The 18466-nt window shown below is 36.5% G+C and overlaps 1 protein-coding gene across 14 annotated transcripts in view; it reads left to right on the forward strand.

Moving 5' to 3' along the window:
• Window positions 1-18466, forward strand: part of mycbp2.L (MYC binding protein 2, E3 ubiquitin protein ligase L homeolog) — a 137025-nt gene that overhangs the window by 62823 nt on the left and 55736 nt on the right. For all 14 annotated transcript variants that reach the window (XM_041582441.1, XM_041582438.1, XM_018247262.2 and 11 more), the window contains 15 exons: window positions 517-648; window positions 1127-1305; window positions 3172-3314; window positions 4388-4488; window positions 6638-6853; window positions 6938-7160; window positions 7890-8008; window positions 8447-8534; window positions 9472-9521; window positions 10579-10751; window positions 13273-13417; window positions 13703-13915; window positions 15793-15848; window positions 16562-16677; window positions 16821-16918. In XM_041582441.1, the coding sequence (XP_041438375.1) occupies window positions 517-648; window positions 1127-1305; window positions 3172-3314; window positions 4388-4488; window positions 6638-6853; window positions 6938-7160; window positions 7890-8008; window positions 8447-8534; window positions 9472-9521; window positions 10579-10751; window positions 13273-13417; window positions 13703-13915; window positions 15793-15848; window positions 16562-16677; window positions 16821-16918 (2052 nt within the window). The remainder of the gene's footprint in view (window positions 1-516; window positions 649-1126; window positions 1306-3171; window positions 3315-4387; window positions 4489-6637; window positions 6854-6937; window positions 7161-7889; window positions 8009-8446; window positions 8535-9471; window positions 9522-10578; window positions 10752-13272; window positions 13418-13702; window positions 13916-15792; window positions 15849-16561; window positions 16678-16820; window positions 16919-18466) is intronic.

Here is an 18466-nt window from a genome sequence, read left to right on the forward strand (position 1 = left end):
AGCAGGCAAAAACTGGGGAATTAAGCTCAAACTTTAAGGGTAGAACTACACTAGCGCTTTTACCAGCGATAGCATCCGTTCTGACACGCTTAGATGAATCGCAGGTGTCACGTCAGATACGCCGAATCTAATGTAAGTAATAGGAATGTTGGACGTTCAAATAGAAGAGGGGGATGGTGGTTAGCACAGCTTTTCCAAATGGTATGCGTCCAATTCCTTAATAGTCGGACGTTGTCGCTGCGTGCATCCGACACGACACGACTGTCGGATGAAGACGCAACATGCGTCGCAGGTAAAAGCACTTGTGTAGTTCTCCCCTAAGTCTGGTGTCTGTTTAAGACACTGGCAGTTCCCCATACATGAATTATTAAAGCTTGACCTGTTTATATAAAGTCCCGTACAAGGTGGCAAAAAATCTTTTCAGGTAACGTGTGTTTGCATTTCATATTTATATCCTTAGGCATATATTGTCCTGTAACTTGTGTTTGGGATTTTTTTTTCTTCCTTTGCTTTCAGAGTGACCACTCTGGGGATGCAGCTCATTCACACAGATGGACATCTTTAGAGCTGATGAAGGGCACATACACTACTGATGACTCCCCCAGTGATATAGCTGAAATCAGACTTGACAAGGCTGTACCTTTAAAGGTAATACAATTCTTATTATCTGGTGTATTGGATACAGCGCTGGGTATCATAATCGTGCCCCTAGGCCAACTCAACCTGAGATCACACTATAATGCCACCCCACACCCCGTGCACACACTAAAAACTCCACCTTGCTACCTAAGAAACAAGAGTCACACCGGGGACAGAAAAATTTGAAAGCTGACACAGTCCCAGTGCAGCCTGGCAAGTGGGCAGCATGCTACACTAGACCTTTGTGACCTTACCACAAATCTGGGCCTGGTTAGATACAAATAATTAAAAACTCTCAAAGCATTTTACTGATCTGTGTTCTGCTTTCAACTCCACTTGAAATGTAGTCTTTATTTAGAAAAATGGTCTCCAGGTTTGTGTAGTTAAAGTACTTTGTATTCTGTTGTCAATTGTCCCAGTGGGTAATGAAGTTAGCATGGGTTATGCATGTAGCTTATTCTTTTGACTCTGTCAATTTTGTTTGCAGGAGAATATGAAATATGCAGTGCGTCTGCGTAATTATGGGAGCCGTACAGCTAATGGTGATGGAGGAATGACCACAGTCCAGTGTTCTGATAATGTAACTTTCACCTTTAGCTCCTGCAGTTTAAGCAGTAATGGCACAAATCAAACCCGTGGGCAAATTCCTCAAGTTTTATACTACAGGTTAGTGTAATAAATTTTAAACTATTACATTGATTGTGTGTCTGTTAATTGCAAGGGAATTGTCATAGTGCATACTAACTAATGATGCATATACATTTGTTACTTGTAAGACATCATTTGTGGCTATAATCCTAACTAGCTGCTAACCCTGCCAAGAACATTCAGGATAGCAAATAATTTGCATAACCCCAAATCTCACTTCTGCTGACCTTCAAGCTGGGCTTTCAGAAGAATCTAAAATAGAATATGGGCACAGCCTTTAGATTGGGCCCCCAACCAGAGGTCTAGGTCTCATTATAAGACAGTACCACTAGGAAACAGCAGCAACGGCTGGAGGGCTGATGATGTGAAAAACAATAAAAACTGACAACGTTTCAATCTGCCTAGGCAACAGGTTTTTAAAGTAGTAAATAGTCAGTTAAAGGGATACTGTTGCAGGAAAACAGTTTTTTTTCAAAATGCATCACTTAATATTGCTGCTCCAGCAGACTTCTGCACTGAAATCCTTTTTTAAAAGAGCAAACAGATTTTTTTTTCATTTTGAAATTTGGCATGGGGCTAGACATATTGTCAGTTTTCCTGGTCCCCTCAGGTCATGTGACTTGTGCTCTGAGAAACTCCAGTCACTCTTTACTGCTACACTGCAAGTTGGGGTAATATCACCCCCTCCTTTCCCTCCCCAGCAGCCTATCAACAGAACAATGGGCAGCTAACCAGACAGCAGCTACCTGAAGGTGCTATTCACATGTCTACCACCAGGTGGAGTGTTATATATACAACCCACCGCAACACCTGTATTTCAATTACTGTAATGGTGGTGCTGGTCATCCACAGACCCAGCTAGGTCCCACCGTATCAGCATCCCCCCCCCAAAAAACGTTGATAACGGTGGCATTGAAATAAAGAAACTGCATAATAATAGAGTGTGTGCGGATCTTTGTTCATATATTGCTGATACTGTGGGACCTAGCTGGGTCTGTGGATGACCAGCACCACCATTGCTGTAATTGAAATACAGGTGTTGCGGTGGGTTGTATATATAACACTCCACCTAGTGGTAGACATGTGAATAGCACCACAACCTGGGTCTTGGTTAAATGCAATCTTAAAGGAATAGTTCAGTGTGAAAATAAAAACTGGGTAAATAGATAGGCTGTGCAAAATAAAAAATGTTTCTAATATAGTTAGTTAGCCAAAAATGTAATATATAAAGGCTGGAGTGAACAGATGTCTAATAAAACAGCCAGAATCCAACTTCCTGCTTTTCAGCTTTATAACCCTGAGTTAGTCAGCGACTTGAAGGGGGGCCCACATGGTACATTTCTGTTCAGTGAGTTTGTAATTGATTCTCAGCATTCAGCTTCAAAAGCAACAGATATGACCCATGTGGCCCCCCCTCAAGTCTCTGATTACTGCCTGGTTGCCAGGGTAACCAGTCAGTGTAAACCAAGAGAGCTGAAAAGCAGGAAGTAGTGTTCTGACTGAGATGTTATACGTCAAATCACTCCAGCCTTTATACAATATATTTTTGGCTAACTAACTATATTAGAAAAATTTTTTATTTTGCACAGCCTATCTATTTACCCAGTTTTTATTTTTACACTGAACAATTCCTTTAAAGGGAGAAACAATAGCTGTCTGAAAGCAGTTCCATCAAGAAGTGCTGACTCCTTCTCAAAGCTCAGAATTGGGGACAGTGCACTGAGATGTCTGCATCCACACCAATATTACAGCTAAAAAAAATACATTTGTTGGTTCAAGAATAAAAATGGTAGAGTGAATTATTTGCAAACAGTGTCATTTAGAACTAAAAAATAAACCATAAAAATCATAAGGAGCACTGATCATTTCTTTTGTACATCGTAGGAGTGAGTATGATGGAGATCTGCAGTCACAACTCCTGAGTAAAGCAAATGAAGAAGACAAAAACTGCAGCAGAGCACTTGCTGTTGTTAATGCAGTTACACGGGCTGCCAAAGACCTTCTGCAAAGAGCACTTGCAGTTGACGGTAAAATAAAAATAGTTCTTTAAAACTCTCTTGTTTCGGGGAATTTGATAGCTAAACATTTGTGACTAAAAGCCTGCTATGAGCTCAAGTCAGTCCTACTTGCACAATAACTGGCAAATAATATTCTTGTCATTACAAGACATTCACCATAGGGATTGGATTCAAATCTGCTAAATGCAAAGTATTCAACCAGATCCAGAACCTGCAAAAATGTCTGATATTTATTCCAAGCACATCCTGTTGAGACACTTGATTTATTATTTGCATAAAAATGGTACAGGCTAAGTTTATTAATATCAAAATCCAGTGTGCATTGTTTCCATACTACTCAGTCAGTCCCTTAAAATCACACATTATTTATTACTGTGTCTATTAAAGGAATTGTTCAGTATATAAATAAAAACTGGGTAAATAGGCTGTGCAAAATAATTTTTTTTTTCTAATATAGTAAGTTAGGCAGAAATGTAATGTATAAAGGCTGGAGTGACTGGATGTCTAACATAATAGCCAGAACACTACTTCCTGCTTTGCAGCTCTCTAGGTTTCCACTGATTGGTTACCAGGCAATAACCAATCAGTGACTTGAGGGGGGGGGGCATGTGGGTCATAACTGTTGCTTTTGAATCTGAGCTGAATGCTGAGGATCAATTGCAAACTCACTGAACAGTTATGTACCATGTATGTTTGTGTATATATATATATATATATATATATATATATATATATATATATATATATATATATATACACACACATACTTGTGAAGAAATCTTCATACAACTGAATGTTTTAGTGCTGTGTCATTCAGGTTAGGACATGACATTGTCTATTGCATGGCCAGAACTGGAGCACCAGAGAGAGCTCGCTAAGCAGAAAAGAAAATGTAGTGCTATTTTTCACACATACAGTAGAAAAAGTTTTGAAGATTTTGTGTGAGATTTGCCCTACTTTACATTATGCATGCATATTCTTCAAGTTTGCAAACTTGTTAGTAAGAAATCAAACGTTTAACTATTTTATTTTAAAAATCTGTTTTAGTTGTCCTAAAAATGTATTTTTTCCCCTTTCATTAGCTGAAGACATTCCTGAATTGCTTAGTTCTTCAAGCTTGTTTTCTATGCTGCTACCTCTGCTGATAGCATACATTGGACCTGTAGCAGCTGCTATTCCAAAGGTAGAAAACATTGTCTATCTACATGCTAAACTAATTCCTTGTACATATATATATTATCCACATAAAGTTCTTGTTTTTTTTGTGTATGCATTTATCAGCATCCTACTTTAAATTGCCATTCCTAACTAGATAGCTGGCATGTCTTCAGGGCTTACATAGCCTTCCCCTTCTATTGTTCTGCAAGGAATAGGGGTTTTTCACTGTAATGTTAAACATAGCTCTTTGAAAGCTAGCATGTATTTGTATTGTAATACCTGATATTGCAGCCTTTTAAGCCATTTCATTTACATTTCAAGTGTTACCTGCCTCAAACCGTATGATTTTGTTCTCAATTCCTTGTAGCTCCTGTCCTATCTTTTCAAAAATGTAACAGCATTTATTTTAGCTTACTTCTATCAATGGGTGGTTGGAACATTGGTGATACTGCTGTTGAAGATAATATGAGGATGCCCAATATAAATAGAGCTCTGCCTTTTTTAATTGTTAAATATTTTTTTTTTTTAAACATGTTTTTATTTAACTTTTTCACATAGTAAAGTATGTTTCCATTATGCAGTTCCGTACATTGAAACAATAAAGTGAATATGTTTTTGACAGTTTTCCAACAATATACAGTATAATTACAATATAATAGTCCAGTCTTCTTTGTTCCTGTTGCCATGTGTCTAAGTATTGGGATAACTCCATTATAAGTGGGTGTTCTCTTCATCATACCATGTTGTTTGTCTAAAGGTGTAAACCGTTAGGTTTTTAATGTGTTTTGGGAGCGATGTTTTGTATGTTATCCATGTGTTAAAGAATTTCAGTGTGTTGTTATTTTCTGGTAATTGCTTCCAACCAATCCATATGAAATAAATGGTGTAATTTTTGTTTAACTAGTAATATAGATGGTGGGTCAGAGGCCAACCATTGTAGTATTGTTTTTCTAGCTGCCACCGCTAATCTTCGATCATATTTTTTTCAGGCTTTGATAGTTGTGTATATTTTGTGGTGTTGCTAAATAATGCCCATTCAATTTGCATCTGGAAAGGTTTTCCAGTCATCTGTCCACCATATGTGGTTACCTCTTGCCAAAAAGTCTGTAATTTTAAACATGACCAAAGGTTATAAATTAAATCGGCTCTTGGGGAAAAGCATCTTAAGCAGTTATCTGAGGAGAGATTTCCCATTTTGTGTCTCCTGATTGGGGTTAGGTATGAGTTGTGTAGTATTTGGAGAGCCATTTCTTGGTATCTACTTGCCGGGAATAATTTCATTATATTTGTATGTTGTTTCAGGATCTCTGATTTTGTTGTGTTAGGTATATCTGTTATCCAGTTAAAAGTAGAGTTCCCTTCATCTAATTGTATTAGTGATCTCATCGATTGATAGAATGATAGATAGATGTTGTTTATTTTGTTTCATTGTTCTTCCATATTTTATTTAATGTGTTTAATTGTAATAGTTTATTATATAAATTGTAGGGGAAAAGTGGTTAGAGGCCTTCTTGGTCCATAACTGACTGAGTTTTTTTTTTTTTTACACAAATATCCATAACTCTACAGACTAAAAATAACTAAAAAAAGACTTTAGTCTTTGTGCTTGCTGGAATCAGTTAACCAGTTTAAAGTGTAATGCAACTTCTCTCACTTCACCTTCTTCCATTGTGAAGTGATGTATTCTTTAACTTGAATTCCCTCTGTTTTCTAGAAAATCTGTGCACCACCAACTATTTCAGTCAGAGAGTCTTCAAGTCCCAGAATCCATTATTTTATGATGGAACAAGCTGAGGGAGTTGCTGCATTACACTATAAGCCTAAGTGGGGGTAGAGGTCCCAGTGAGCACGCAATCTATCATGGATTCCTTTCAATCTGTGAAAGCAAATATGTCAGTGTTTAAAAAATAAATAAATAAAATAAATTTTGAGTATATATATATATATATATATATATATTTCTGAATGATCAGATCGTTTATGCACCGTTTTACATTAACCAAACTGAGTGCATGTCAAAAAGGGGTTAAAACTTCCATTTCAGCATACATATTCAGAATTCCAATGGATGTCATAAACTTTTTTAACTTGCTTGCAACATTTTTGGTCATTTAATTATGCGTTTGTATCTATATGTGTGTAAATAATTTTTCGTTGATATTTTTTCTTGCTAGACTGCTGTTGAAGTCTTTGGTTTGGTCCAACAGTTGCTTCCATCAGTAGCTATTCTGAATCAGAAATATGCACCTCCTGTTTTCAACCCCAATCAATCTACTGACAGCACTACTGGAAATCAACCTGAGCAGCTGTCTGCATGTACCACCTCTAGTCACTATGCAGTTCTGGAAAGTGAGCACCCTTACAAGCCAGCCAGTGTAATGCAATTTAAGGTAGGGCAATGAATATACATTGAAGAGCCTGGCCAGTTAGTTAAGTAAAGGAGCACTAGTATTATGTGTTATGTTGTGTTGCAGGTAGCATTTCCTGAATGTGTTCGGTGGATATCGGTGGAGTTTGACCCACAATGTGGCACTGCTCAGTCTGAGGATGTTCTGCGTCTCCTGATTCCTGGCAGAAATGTTCACACATCTGGTTTTGGACCAAAGTTTCCTATTCATGAAAGCCTTAATGCTTGGGTTGAAATTAAGAAATTTTCAGGCTCCTCTGGGTGGCCAACTGCAGTCTTGATTTTACCAGGTAAGATTTGTTTTCTTGACACTTTTCTGCAGTTTCTAGTTAGCATGTTAAAAAATGCAGCCTAGTCATACGTGTAATTTTTCTTCATGATCTTCTGCACACAATACTATAATATTATAGAATTCCAGCAGACAGCACTTCTTCTTCAGTCACCACCCTGTGTACAATGAAATAAATGTATAGACATTAAAAAAGATAAGCAACATCAGAAATTCTGTTTCCAATACGTATTTTAAATTGTTCTGTCTATATCGAAAGAATATGTCTCCATTTGTCACTTTCAATAAGTCCAGGTCTGTGCAAAATGTCATTATTTTAATACAGATTTCTTAAAGAGGATGATGGAAGATTGTTTTATACCTATAAAACCTATACCTTTAATTAGCAGTGTTAATATATACCCAAACTACAGTAGTTCTGTCCAGAGATATGGCCCAAATTTCAGCTTCATGAATCAGGCCCAATGGATACACCCTCACTAAAAAGTATAGCTGTTATGGTGTCTCAATACTTGTAATATTAATTCAGGCTCCAGGATTGGCAATATTTACCATGGTCTAAAGGTTTCCTTGTGGATCAGGGTTTGTTACTGTTTACAAGTGCATCACAGTATTTGTGAAATTGTTTACAATCATTTTCATATAGAAATATTACTTTGTTTCTTAAATATAAATAAATATGGCATGTCCTACGGATAATCTATTAACGCCAATTTGTTTTTATTTCTAGGAAATGAAGCCCTGTTTTCTCTAGAAACTGCCTCTGATTATGTGAAAGATGAAAAGGCCTCCTTCTATGGCTTCAAGTGCTTTGCTATTGGTTATGAATACAGCCCAGGGTCTGATGAGGTTGGTTTCCTATTAATTACCTTTTGAGTTGTTTAACAAAAAAGAGCAGAATGACCACATAGGGCCTTTGACTCCTAATTAAGGATAAACACATTTAACATGCCAGTGAACCTTCAATGCAGATAAGGGATTACTGTTGGTGGGGGGTGTATGGGGGTTGACTTAGTTGCTCTGTTAAAGGGGAAATGATGTCTTAGAGCTTGCCACTACTTGGAATTATTCAAATGCTTCCAGGCCTCATAAAGATAACCATATGTAATATTCAGATAAATACATTGACATTAAAGTTAAAAAATTGACACTTCTGCAAGTGAGGTTCACTTTAAGCAGTCAGTCTTAAATTTGCAGTTTTTTCTTTCTTATCTGCTTCGTGAGTTTTGATGACATGTTTGGTCTTGCATAGCAAAGTGTAAATCATCACATGCTGCTTTGTTTCAGGGCATCATTCAGTTAGAAAAGGAACTGGCCAATCTAGGGGGGACATGTGCTGCTGCTTTAATGAAGAAAGATCTTGCTCTTCCTGTTGGTAAGTTAAGGCACACCTTGTACATTTGCAGTACTGAATATTTTCTCGGATTACTATACATGTTCATTCTTATTATGTTTATCATTAGAAATGTTTTAAACTTGTGATTCAGCTAAGGAAGTTAATTCTGATAAATAATGGATCGCATACACACTAAATTGGGGGAAAAAAATATATTTTTATAACATAATAATAAATTTGTTTTGCCAACGAGAATATCTCATCCTTTAATGCAGATTCGCTAACTACTTGGACCAAGGTAGCTTAGTTTCAGGGGCTTATTCTATGAGTAGTAGTGGGTTCTTTACAGCATGAAATGAATATTGGACTTGAAGATATAATCAAATCTTGGACTAAATTAGCTTTTATTAATTTAAAATATATATTTATATAATATTGTTGTCTCTATATTGTTGTCTTTAGTATAGCATTCATAGAGAGAGAGAGAGAGAGAGAGAGAGAGATTACCACAGTCTGCTAGAGTGAAATTCCGCCACTCTCCATTCATTTCTGTGTGATTTTGAAAGGCATATTTATCAAAGGATGAACTTTCACCCATTGAAAATCTCAAGAAAGACTCTCTTAAAAATCCGATCGAAATGAACGGAGAGTGGCGGAATTTCACTCTAGAGGACTGTGGTGATCTCTGACTTCACTCTTTGATAAATATACCACTTGAACTTAAGGAAATTAATTAAAACAACATGCACATGTTCTATGAATTGAACTCATGCTGAACAATTATAATTATACAATTATAATTCTCCTTTAAAATAATTTCTTCCAGGGTCAATTAGATATGACTAGAATCACTTTGCATCTTTTTTTGATTATGTAAGGCACCAAAAGAAAGGAAAAAGAGGAATAACCCTTTCCCCTGCCCTCCCCCCTCATCCTCTGCATGAGAAAACTCATAGGTTTTCCTATATATTCATAGGTAATGAACTGGAGGAAGATCTGGAAATAGTTGAAGAGGCAGCACTGCAGGTGAGTTCTGTTTATTCAAAGCTATTTGTTGCATTGTATGAAGAGGTTTATAAGTAAATATAATGTATATGATAACTTTTTGTTGAGTGGTGAAGTGTGTTGTGCTATACATTATATTTAAAAAATCATTTGGTTGAAAATTTTACTGCAGTCTTATGGAAAGCCCTTTCCCTTTACCCAAGATGAAGCAAGGAAACACTGTATCTGTGGTTTTGCAATTGTACCAAGGAGGTGCCGGTTATGCAGGTTGTGCGTTTATGTGAAATGAGTACATAGGTTAACAGCCTGGTATATTGTGCTGGTATAGTTTTGTTAGAAAAAACAAATAGAATACCTATATTTGTAAATGTATAGAATTAAGTACCATAATAAAAGTAACATATTGCACCAAATAGCCATACGTATGTTTTGATGATTAACTAGAACACTGTATGTAATGTTTTAGAGAAGACTTCCTGCAGTTTCAAAGTCTCCCAGGAACATTATCCCCAACCATGGCTATGCCCTAACAAACCAAACCTCCAAATGCTGCCAGCTATTTTATGGCAGACTTGTATGTGTGCATAGATTCCATACTGGCAAGGATAAAGCTAGACAAGAGAAACATCTTGCACTACAGCACCAAAAAGATCACAGGTGGGGTGCAGCACTATCTCAAATTAGAATCAACAGGAAAGTGCAGAAAGAGGGATAAAGATGGGCAAAACATGACCTTTATTACATTTCTGTAGCTGACACAGGACATGAAGCTACATTACATTTTTGTGAAAACAATGATACATAAAATAGCCAAGCACACACTACTGTGTCTTTTGGACAGTTCACTAAACAAGTAGATTTTTGGGGTGATCCTAACGATTTGCATTGGAAGATGTGTAGAGTCTTTACAGTCGACCATATCCACGGTCCAATGCCTTCCTATTGCCATTGATATTCTGCCTAGTGTAATCAATATCTTAAAGAGTCGCAAGTTTGGCCTAACCGTCTAATCACTCTCAAGATAAGGGCACTTTTTGCTATATTTGTAAACAATGCTTTATGACACATTTTTCCATAGGTGTGTAAAACACATTCTGGCATCTTAGGGAAGGGGTTGGCTCTTTCACACTCTCCAACCATTTTGGAGGCCTTGGAAGGAATGCTTCCCCTGCAAATTCAAAGCAACGAGCAATCGTTTCTTGAGGATTTCATAACCTGCGTGCCTGGATCAAGTGGTGGACGCTTAGCAAGGTAATGTCTTTTTGTTACATAATTACATAGTTAAATTGGGTTGAAAAAAGACAAAGTCCATCAAGTTCAACCCCTCCAAATGAAAACCCAGCATCCATACATACACCCCTCCCTACTTTTAATTAAATTCTATATACCCATACCTATACTAACTATAGAGCTTAGTATCACAATAGCCTTTGATATTATGTCTGTCCAAAAAATATCATCCAAGCCATTCTTAAAGGCATTAACTGAATCAGCCATCACAACATCACCCGGCAGTGCATTCCACAACCTCACTGTCCTGACTGTGAAGAAACCCCTACGTTGCTTCAAATGAAAGTTCTTTTCTTCTAGTCTAGAAGAAGTGGCCTCTGGTACGGTGATCCACTTTATGGGTAAAAAGGTCCCCTGCCATTTGTCTATAATGTCCTCTAATGTACTTGTAAAGTATAATCATGTCCCCTTGCAAGCGCCTTTTTTCCAGAGAAAACAACCCCAACCTTGACAGTCTACCCTCATAATTTAAGTCTTCCGTCCCTCTAACCAATTTAGTCGCACATCTCTGCACTCTCTCCAGCTCATTTATATCCCTCTTAAGGACTGGAGTCCAAAACTGCACTGCATACTCCAGATGAGGCCTTACCAGGGACCTATAAAGAGGCATAATTATGTTTTCATCCCTTGTTAATGCCCTTTTTTATGCAAGACAGAACTTTATTTGCTTTAGTAGCCACAGAATGACACTGCCCAGAATTAGACAGTGTGTTATCTACAAAGACCCCTAGATCCTTCTCATTTAAGGAAACTCCCAACACACTGCCATTTAGTGTATAACTTGCATTTTTATTATTTTTGCCAAAGTGCATAACCTTGCATTTATCAACATTGAACCTCATTTTCCAGTTTGCTGCCCAGTTTTCCAGTTTAGACAAATCACTCTGCAAAGTGGCAGCATCCTGCATGGAACCTATAGTTCTGCACAATTTAGTATCATCTGCAAAAATAGAAACGGTACTTTCAATGCCCACCTCCAGGTCATTAATAAACAAGTTGAAAAGCAAGGGACCTAGTACAGAGCCCTGCGGTACTCCACTAACAACACTGGTCCAATTAGAAAATGTTCCATTTACCACCACTCTTTGTAGTCTATCTTTTAGCCAGTTCTCTATCCAGGTACAAATACTATGTTCCAGGCCAACATTCCTTAATTTAACCAGTAACCTTTTGTGTGGCACTGTATCAAATGCTTTAGCAAAGTCTAAGTAAATCACATCCACTGCCATCCCAGAATCGAGGTCTCTACTTACATTCTCGTAAAAAGAAATTAAGTTAGTCTGGCAAGATCTATTACGCATAAAACCATGCTGGCACAAACTCATAGTATTATGATTTGCTATGAAGTCCAGTATCTTATCCTTTATTAACCCTTCGAAAAGCTTTCCTACCACTGACGTTAGACTAACTGGCCTATAGTTTTGAGGCTGAGAACGGGATCCTTTTTTAAATAGAGGCACCACATTAGCAATTCGCCAGTCTCTCGGCACTATGCCAGATCTCAATGAATCCTGAATAATTAAGTAAAAATGTTTTTGTGCCATAGTCTTAAAGAGTATTGGCTTGGAAGTTAAAGCAGCGTGGAGACCAATAATTTTTCCTCTATAGCAAAGTATGCTGTGATTATTTAAAGAAACAATTTAATCAATGTGAAGTAAATTATTATATTTTTCTAAATTGCTAAAATGGGCATATTTTACTTAATCCTCTGGTCATTGTGGCATTGTCCGCCTTCAAATTTCCACATTAACATGCTTCCTTTCTTTATGCATTGGGGTGTTTTAAAGAAATTGTTCAGTATAGAAATAAAAACTGTCTAAATATATAGGCTGTGTAAAATATAAAAAAAAATTCTAATCTAGTTAGCCAAAAATGTAATGTATAAAGACTGAAGTGACTGGATATCTAACATAATAACTAGAACACACTTCCTACTTTGCAGCTCTCTTGGTTTCCACTGATTGGTTACCAGGCAGTAACCAAACAGTGACTTGTAAGGGGCCACATGGATCATATCTATTGCTTTTGATTCTGAGCTGCATGCTAAGGATCGTTTGCAAACTCACTGAACTGTTATGTCCCATGTGGCCCCCCTTCAAGTCGCTGACTAACTCAGAGTTAGAGAGCTGAAAAGCAGGAAGTAGTGTTGTGGCTGTTATGTTAGACATCCACTCACACCAGGCTTTATAGATTACATTTTCTGCTAACATATTTTATTTTGCACAGCCTATATATTTATCCAGTTTTTATTTTTACCCTGAACTGAAGAAAAGGTGTTTTTAACTTAAACCTAACCATTTGTAAAACGGGAATTTGATAATAGCAGGCAACTGAAGATACAGGCACAGAATATGCAGGAACATAAACAATTATTGTGACAAAACCAGTTCAACAATCCTTATGCAAAGCCTCTTTCGTTTACTCAATATTTGGTAATCTTGATTTATGTAATCACTTGGTAAAATTATTTATATCTTATAAGGTGGCTTCAACCGGACTCTTATGCCGATCCTCAGAAAACTTCATTGATCCTTAATAAAGATGATGTCAGATGTGGCTGGCCCACTACCATAACTGTACAGACAAAGGATCAGTATGGAGATGTAGTTCATGTTCCTAACATGAAGGTATTTTCAAGGGTATTCATTTTCTAGAACCTCGGGTGGGCCGTATTTAATATCCTCACTTTATACAGTATATAATTTGATATAATATATGAGTTTAAAAAAACATTGCTTAAAAAAACTATTGGACAAGAATTCCCTTATTTTGTTTTTGGTTTTTTGGATAAGGGTTTTCCATACCTTTTTTTTATAGAGCTTTCAGTCTTTTGTTAGAAAAATACATGAAATATAAATGTTTATAATAGCTTAATTGGATTTCTTGCTTTCATTTCCCCTTCCCATTGGCAGGTTGAAGTTAAGGCTGTCCCCGTATCGCAGAAAAAGACTTCCCTCCAGCAAGAGCAAGTAAAGAAGTTTCCCCGTATACCTGGTAGCCCATCTACAGCAAATACTTCCGGCGCAGATATGACTTTTGGTGGCCTTCCTTCCCCTAAACTTGACGCTTCTTATGAACCAATGATAGTGAAGGAAGCCCGTTACATTGCCATTACTATGATGAAGGTAATTATGTGTATTTCAGTAGTTTTAGTGTTACAGTTACACTGAAATACGTAGCAGAAACAAAATAAATAATTTAGAAGTTATTCTATAATTAACATTGACACTGCTGGGTCAAAGATAAAATTATGCATAATTTGCCTGTACAATGGTGGAAGGTCAGCCTTGCACCAGGGCCCCCAAATTCTATGAAATGTTTCCCCCATACTCTTTGTCTCCATAAGTAATTTTGATGAAATGTAGAGCAGCAGGATTCAGCAAAGATTTGGTCTTTTTCAGTAGGATTTGGATTTGAGTGAATCCAAGTGCCTGGCCAATCCGAATTAAAAAAAAAAATCACAAATCACTTTTCATCACACAACAAGAAAGTCAACAACTGCTCACACAGTTCTCTTTCCCCTTTGTTTCCCTAATTTACATATGCGAATTAAGGTTCGGCCAAAGATACAGTATTCAACCAAATCCTAAAATTGGTGCTGTGTTAACCAGGGATACTAACAGACCAGAAATGAAAAAGAGCAGTGGAGATGAGTGTGACATTACTTATAATAGATTATTGTGTGTGTGTGTGTGTGTGTATATATATATATATATATATATATATATATATATATATATATATATATATATATATATATATATATATATATATATATATATATATATATATATATATATACAGTACATATGTGTGTGTGTATGTGTATATATATTTATATATATATTTATATATATATATATATATATATATATATTCACAGACCAAAAGGCGCACACCGTTTACTTCGGTACATACCTGGGTGCCTGCCGAGTTTAGGTATGTATATGTATGCAGAAAGGCGGCACTCACAGGGTTTTTAGTCAAAAATAAAAAGTTCTTTATTAATAAAGAACTTTTTATTTTTGACTAAAAACCCTGTGAGTGCCGCCTTTCTGCATACATATATATATATATATATATATATATATATATATATAATTCCAGAAAGAACCGCACTCCAACTTGTTCTGTTGAATAAATTCACATTTTATTGTGCTCAATTTGCGTGTCCAACGTTTCGGCACGTTGGACACGCAAATTGAGCACAATAAAATGTGAATTTATTCAACAGAACAAGTTGGAGTGCGGTTCTTTCTGGAATTATATGATAAATTTTGATCCAGCACCCACCATCGAACTAACAGATCCGGATCAGAGTGCGGCTGCCTATGTGGAAATATATATATATATATATATATATATATATATATATATATATATATATATATATATATATATATATATATATATATATATATATATATATATATATTTATTGACACCTGATACACGCTTAAGAATAATTAGCTTTGTGGGAAAACACACTCAATAGACTTCACCACACAAAAGAAAATATTTGGTTGCATTTATTTTGGTAATTTTTATTACTTACTACAAAAGTGTAACTTCTGTGATTACTGCATAGTAGGGATGCACCGAATCCAGGATTCGGTTTGGGATTCGGCCAGGATTCGGCCTTTTTCAGCAGGATTCAGATTCGGCCAAATCCTTCTGCCAGGCCAAACCGAATCCGATTCCTAATTTGCATATGCAAATTAGGAATGGGGAGGGAAATCAGATGACTATTGGTCACAAAACAAGGAAGTAAAAGATGTTTTCCCCCTTCCCACTCCTAATTTGCATTTGGATTTGGTTCGGTATTCGGCCATATACTTTGTGAAGGATTCAGGGGTTCGGCCGAATCTAAAATAGTGGATTCGGTGCATCCCTACTGCATAGATGTTTGGTGGATTACAGTAAATAAAAAGAATGCTTTCAGTATTGAAGGAGGCTATCCTGAGAGTAAAGTACTTTTTTTTTTTTTTTTTCCCCTCAATAGGCATATGAAAATTACTCATTTGAAGAACTTCGGTATGCCTCACCCATGCCCAAACGGTAAGATGGAAGCAAAAGCAAACCGTGCTGTTGTTTTTGCTCTCTGGTGACTTTGCAACTTTTTGATCAAATAACTAACTAACAACACTTTCAAGTGAGCAGGGACTGTACATTGATTTTTTTTTTGTCTGTTTTTATTCTACAGTGGTTGACTGGAACCCCCTTTTCTTAACTCCCCTCATTATTCATTGTATAGATTTAGGAAAATATAGGTATACTGAAAACACTCCATTTGCCTTATTTTAAGTGACCGTTTTACATATTTCTTAAAACTGTTATAAAGGTAACATCCCTTTAAGGATCTGCTGAACCGTGGCAGTGGGAAACCATTACTGATTTTACTTGCCACACCCAATAGCTCTCATATGGCAATTTGTAACAGAATTTTGACACTGTAAGGTGCTTGTTGGATGTAATAAGGAAGGAGGTGGCCACTCTGCATGGTCGCAGTGCATAAGCTTGCATAAGTATAAAATTGTACTGTCAGAAGTATCTTTGTACAGTACATACAGATAATATAAATAATAAAGCAAGAAGAGCTTCCACAGCTCCTCTGTCTTTATTTTCTTAACGATAATGATATTGGTTAGTAATGCAATACTGGATTTTATAGTATACAGGCAGTAATTTAAAAAAATAGGGCTTGTGTAATTCTCGCACATATATCGATTGGTAAAATGGTAGTTTTTTATATGCTAACCTTTTTCTTTTAGACCCAGTGAAAACATGTTAATCCGAGTGAACAATGATGGAACCTACTGTGCAAACTGGACTCCTGGAGCTGTTGGTCTTTACACCATACATGTTACCATTGATGGAATAGAAATTGGTAAAGTATTTGATATGTCTCTTTACTTGTAATGTATTTAGTTCAGTAACAAGACATAATTCTTATTTAAGTGATTGATGACGGCAGTATTTTGCATTGTTGTCTGTTGTTATGCTGACATGTTTAATATTCATCTTGTACAGATGCTGGTCTGGAGGTGAAAGTGAAAGATCCTCCAAAAGGAATGGTCCCTCCTGGGACGCAGTTGGTAAAACAAAAAAGCGAACCTCAGCCAAACAAGGTAAATGAAAGCACCTTGTGTTTAACCCACAAAAGAGCTTCTTGTTTATTTTTGTTAAAAATGTGAGGTATTGTCATGCAGATTTGTTAATCATATCTGATAAAGTAGTGTGCAGAAAATGAAAGGGGTATGCTTTATCTGACAAACAGTGTGCTGGGTTCTAAGACAGTCATCTAAGATTTTTGAGCATTAATTAGATGGTACTGGATGGGAGTGCTCACCATGCAGGAAGTGCTGATTGGAGCACTATTTCTTGCATATCTTCTTTTTTTTTAACTATATTTTACTTTGGCTTTCATTCTTATTTGATGTTTATGGTAGCTGAACACATGCATGCAGTCTTGCATATTCATGGGGATATCCTATTTATCTTTAACCTTGTTATTTAAATCGTGGAGGCCTCACTTTATTTAAAAAGTTGAGCCCCAGAAGAAAAATAAGGCTCTAAACATACTTTATCTCAGTAAGTTTATCTGTGTGCCATTGTTGTAATAACACAGTGTGCTTGTCTATCTGTCTATCTTCAGAAAATTATCGGCTCAGTCCCCAAATAAAATTAGAATTAACTGCTCACCCAGCGCAGAATAGGACCCAGGTGTAGAAACCCTGGGTCTATCATTAGAGGGTGTAGTTTCAATCAGTACACAGCATTGAAGTTTCAAGTCACGGCAATGTTGTATATATGAAAACTCACCGAAGATGTTGGGTGGCCCGGGTGCAGCACCCCGAACCCGTAGCTGGGGGAGTGATTCAATGTAGATAGTGAAGAAGCACGCACTCCATGGGCCAATCGATATAATAAAAGTCTTTATTTAGAACAGCTAAAACAATGAACCTAGGTTCATTGTTTTAGCTGTTCTAAATAAAGACTTTTATTATATCGATTGACCCATGGAGTGCGTGCTTCTTCGCTATCTATCTGTCTATCTTGTCTATCTGTAATTAATGGAAACCATACTTTGTGGCACAGTGGTTTAAGGGTCATGTGCAGCAGCCCTAAGTTTTCAAAATTACCTTTAATAGTGTATTCCAAAATTGTCTTTGTTAATGTTTGTTTCCTTTTGTTATGTATAACCCCTGTTTAAGGTGATTATAAAAAATATTTTTTTTTTATGATTGCATTATGTCATGAGCTTTAAAAAACTTCAAGGTTTTAGCTAGCTTTTAGTAATAAAAATTACAAAGTAACGGGGTGGTCCATAATATTACCAAGTGAACACCAAATTTCGAAGGTTACATAGTAAGTATATAAAGGCATGTTTTTGATGAAGACTCTTCCACACTCCAAAAACATACAGGCAGGCTCCTGATTAAATGGACCATAGTGAGTGTGAATGCGACAGGGACCATAGATTGTAAGCTCCACTGGGGCAGGGGCTGATGTGAATGACGTATAATCTCTGTACCAGGAAATAAATTAATAAATCTCTGTTTTGACACATTATGAACCAACAAGAAACCGCTCACTGCCAAATTTGCCTCTGTTTGTATCATGAAGTGGATCATGAAGTGACTGCGTTAATTTTAATCCTACGTGAAATCTATACT

The sequence above is a fragment of the Xenopus laevis genome, chromosome 2L (assembly GCF_017654675.1).
Source record: "Xenopus laevis strain J_2021 chromosome 2L, Xenopus_laevis_v10.1, whole genome shotgun sequence".
NCBI lineage: Eukaryota > Metazoa > Chordata > Amphibia > Anura > Pipidae > Xenopus > Xenopus laevis.